This window comes from Pterocles gutturalis, unplaced genomic scaffold (assembly GCF_000699245.1).
Source record: "Pterocles gutturalis isolate BGI_N339 unplaced genomic scaffold, ASM69924v1 scaffold12878, whole genome shotgun sequence".
Lineage (NCBI taxonomy): Eukaryota > Metazoa > Chordata > Aves > Pterocliformes > Pteroclidae > Pterocles > Pterocles gutturalis.
Window position 1 is genome coordinate 3,938 of NW_010123231.1, and position 3,169 is coordinate 7,106.

Here is a 3,169-nt window from a genome sequence, read left to right on the forward strand (position 1 = left end):
TGTAGGGAGCGTTGTGCAGGTTTAGTGATCTTGGCACACCCTCTATGCCCTGTCTGCCCCCCCAAGTGACTGCCGGGCCTTGCTGGGGTTGCAAAGCTCTGTCTTGGCAAGGAAGTTAAGGAAATGTCGCCAGCAGGCAAGAAAGTTAGTAGTCGTCACTTGTTAACTTGCTAACTCATCTTGCAGCCCTGCGTCTGTGCCTGTGTGAGCTTGTTGCATCTGTGGCACCTGAATGCATGTTGTGTTTGTGAGTGTGAGCTCGTTTGCTGTGGAAGGACTTCACGGTTCGTCCAGGACTGCTTTTTCTTGCTCTGCAATGATCTCCCCTTGTGCTTGCTCTCCTCAGGCTACGTCCAGTTTGACAACTGCAACTTCGAAGGCGGGCAGCTGCAGATCCAGGTGCCAGGGACGTGCCAGGTGAAGTTCTGCACCTTCAGCTAGTCCAGCATCCACCTCCGCAGCGTGGCCCTCTGCGTCCTGGAGAACTGCGAGTTCACCGGCAGTGAGAACGCCTCTGTGACCATGGAGGGCTGCCCGAGCTCCGACCGTAACTGGGCTTGCAAGCACCTGGCCGTGCTGGCCAAGTCCTGCGCAGTGTTTGTGCAGCAGCCTGACCCAGCCGGTGCTGAACGGGATAGCTTGGGGGGAATTGCTGCTGGGACCAGTGAGAATGTCCAGAATTGTTGTAGGGGAAGAACAAAGCAGCTTCCTCTCTGCTGGGGGCACTGAAGCCCTGCTTGGCTCAGCCCAGGACACTGAATTCGGAGACAACCTGCAGGCAGCAAAGGAGGAGGAGTACCCGGCCCTCGACTCAAAGTCCAGTAACAGTGAGTCACGCAGCAACGATGAGGAGGATGCTCAGGCTGCACGCAAAGTGCCCTGCCAAGCCCACCGCCAGAGTCGCGTGTGTGCAGACGTTACACACAGCAGGCTGCACGCCCTTCAGAGGGACCTCAAGCTCAAGTCTCTGCAGCAGGAGCTGCAGCAGGACAAGGAGGCCCAGTTGTTGGCCAGCTCTCTGCAAGGCTGCATCATCCGGCAGTGCCTCTTCAGGGACAGGAAGGGAGGAATCTTCATTTATTCGCGAGGGCAAGCAAAACTGGAAGGAAGCATCTTCAGGGATCTGACCTACGCAGCAGTGCGCTGCATACAAAACAGTAAGGTGCTGTGAAGACCGCTGCGAGCCCCCTCCCCTCTCTCTCCTGATGCACGACCTGGGGTAACCAGACCAAACGGAAGGCAGCTGCCTGCTCTCTGCATGCAGTAGCATTGTAATTGCAATTGGAGGTGTTAGCTTCGTGGCATGTAGGGATGGTGTAGTCAGACCCGCTCTGCCTGTAAGTTCACCTCACCCTGTACGTGTGCTGCTGGCTGTCCTCACCTTTGCTGCCCCCAGCACAGGCCGTACCATAAACGTGGGGACTTGGGGACTGCGGTGTCAGCCCCGGTCTTGCCCCTCGCCACAGCCCATGCTGGCTGCTTTGGGAGAGCCTGCAGGAGTGGGTCCCTGCTGCAGGCAGAGATGGGGTGTGAGGATGGATTTGGGCTGGGGATGTGTGCTGGAAGCTGGACTGACGTTTTCCCTCAATGCAGTATTGTCTAACCCTGTGCTTGCCCCGAGCTCTCTCCCTCTGTGGATGTGCTGCTCTTCAGACAAGGCAGCAATGGCGAGGACTCAGGTCTGACCAGGGAGGGAGGTTTCCTCACCGGTCTCTCTGCCTGTCCGTTCTCCAGAGCTTCCACGGGGAAGCTTTCACAGCTCAGGGATGGGGAACCCCGCTGGACTGTATTCCCTTTTTCATGAAGGATTTTGCAACTTCAGCGTCACCTCACTAAATGAAAAACAGCCGGGAAAACAGCCGTTAACTTCTTCCTCTTTGCCCACCGAGATTGCTGCTGAGGTAGTTCACAAGCGAGCAGCTCCTGAGATGACATGTGCTCCTGGAAGGACCAGTGGTGCGTCTGGCAAGACCTCTTCAGCCTGAGCCCCGGAAAAACCTCTCTTCCCATGGGTCCTGTGGGATTATTTATTTGGGAGTCACTTGCTTTGAGGCTACTTTGTCAGTGACTGTCTGCATTTGTGCCAGAAGGCTCAGATGATGTCCTGTGTGGTCTCGCTCCATTTCTGTTTGTGCTGGTTCTGACTGAGAAGGGGCACACGGACCAGCGCGGACATAGACACACAGTGTGCATCCCTCCGGCAGCCCGGCTCAGATGCTGCCTGCCCTGTACCTGCCCCTGGGTCCCAGTCTCCCCAGTTTCTGGCACCGGGACATAGAAGCTCCCAGGGGCTGCAGCACCCCCAGCAGACACACACAGGCACATGGAGAGAGACAGACAGACAGCGTGCCTGGCTGCCCAAACCACTTCACGTCCTTGCTGGCAGCAGCCCCACGCAGATTTGGGTCCCCACACACCACTGGTGCTGGCACACACGCCGAAGGGAGCCCTCGCCCCTGCAAGAGTCAGAAACAGCATTTGGTGAGCGGACAGGACAGACTGCACTCGTCAGGTACCAGCATGGCCAGACGGTGTCTGTCCTTGGCCACCAGCATCTGCCCTTGGCCACCAGCCACCTTTTTACACACAACAGGCCACTTCTGATCCCCTTTTCGCTCTGTTTTCCCATGTTTGTTCTCCCCAAACCACGCTGATGCCTGTGTTTCCCCACATTTGGTTCCTCCCCTGGGCCTCCTGTAACAAGCCTTGTGCAATCCCGGGATGCTCGTCCCCTGTGCCTCGCAGCATGTCCCGTACCCCTGGAAGAGACCCCAGGGTCTGGGGTGTGCTCAGGAGAGGGTGGGGGTCCCCCAACCCATGGGGCTGAGCTCTCCTGGGACTGGGGGGAGCTGGGCAGGGGCATATGGCTCTGGGGGTGTCATTGGGGGTCTCCTGCTGGCCCCTGGGCTCAGGGCTCTTCCTGGGGGGGAGGCTTTGGCACGCTGTAACCTCGCATGACCAGGTCGAGGTGTCTGCCTTGTCATCCCCCGCCTGAACTGGACAGTAGGTTCCCAGATGGATTTTCTCTCTCTGTCACATAACAAGCTGTCTGCACAGGTTTCTCCTCTGGTACAAGCTGACAGACCCCTGCTACACAGGCTGATGCTGTCAGAACATCCAATCCACTTTTTTTTTTTTTTTTTTTTTTTTTTAAAAAAAAGATACTTTT

The 3,169-nt window shown here is 57.1% G+C and overlaps 1 protein-coding gene across 1 annotated transcript in view; it reads left to right on the forward strand.

Annotated features, from left to right (window-relative positions):
* The window catches only part of FBXO10 (F-box protein 10), a gene marked incomplete at its 5' end in the record, with an annotated part of 5,104 nt that extends 3,933 nt beyond the window's left edge, over positions 1-1,171 (forward strand). The window contains 2 exon segments of the mRNA XM_010077827.1: positions 276-664; positions 747-1,171. Coding sequence (XP_010076129.1) covers positions 276-664; positions 747-1,171 — 814 coding nt within the window.
* Positions 1,172-3,169: the final 1,998 nt, after the last annotated feature.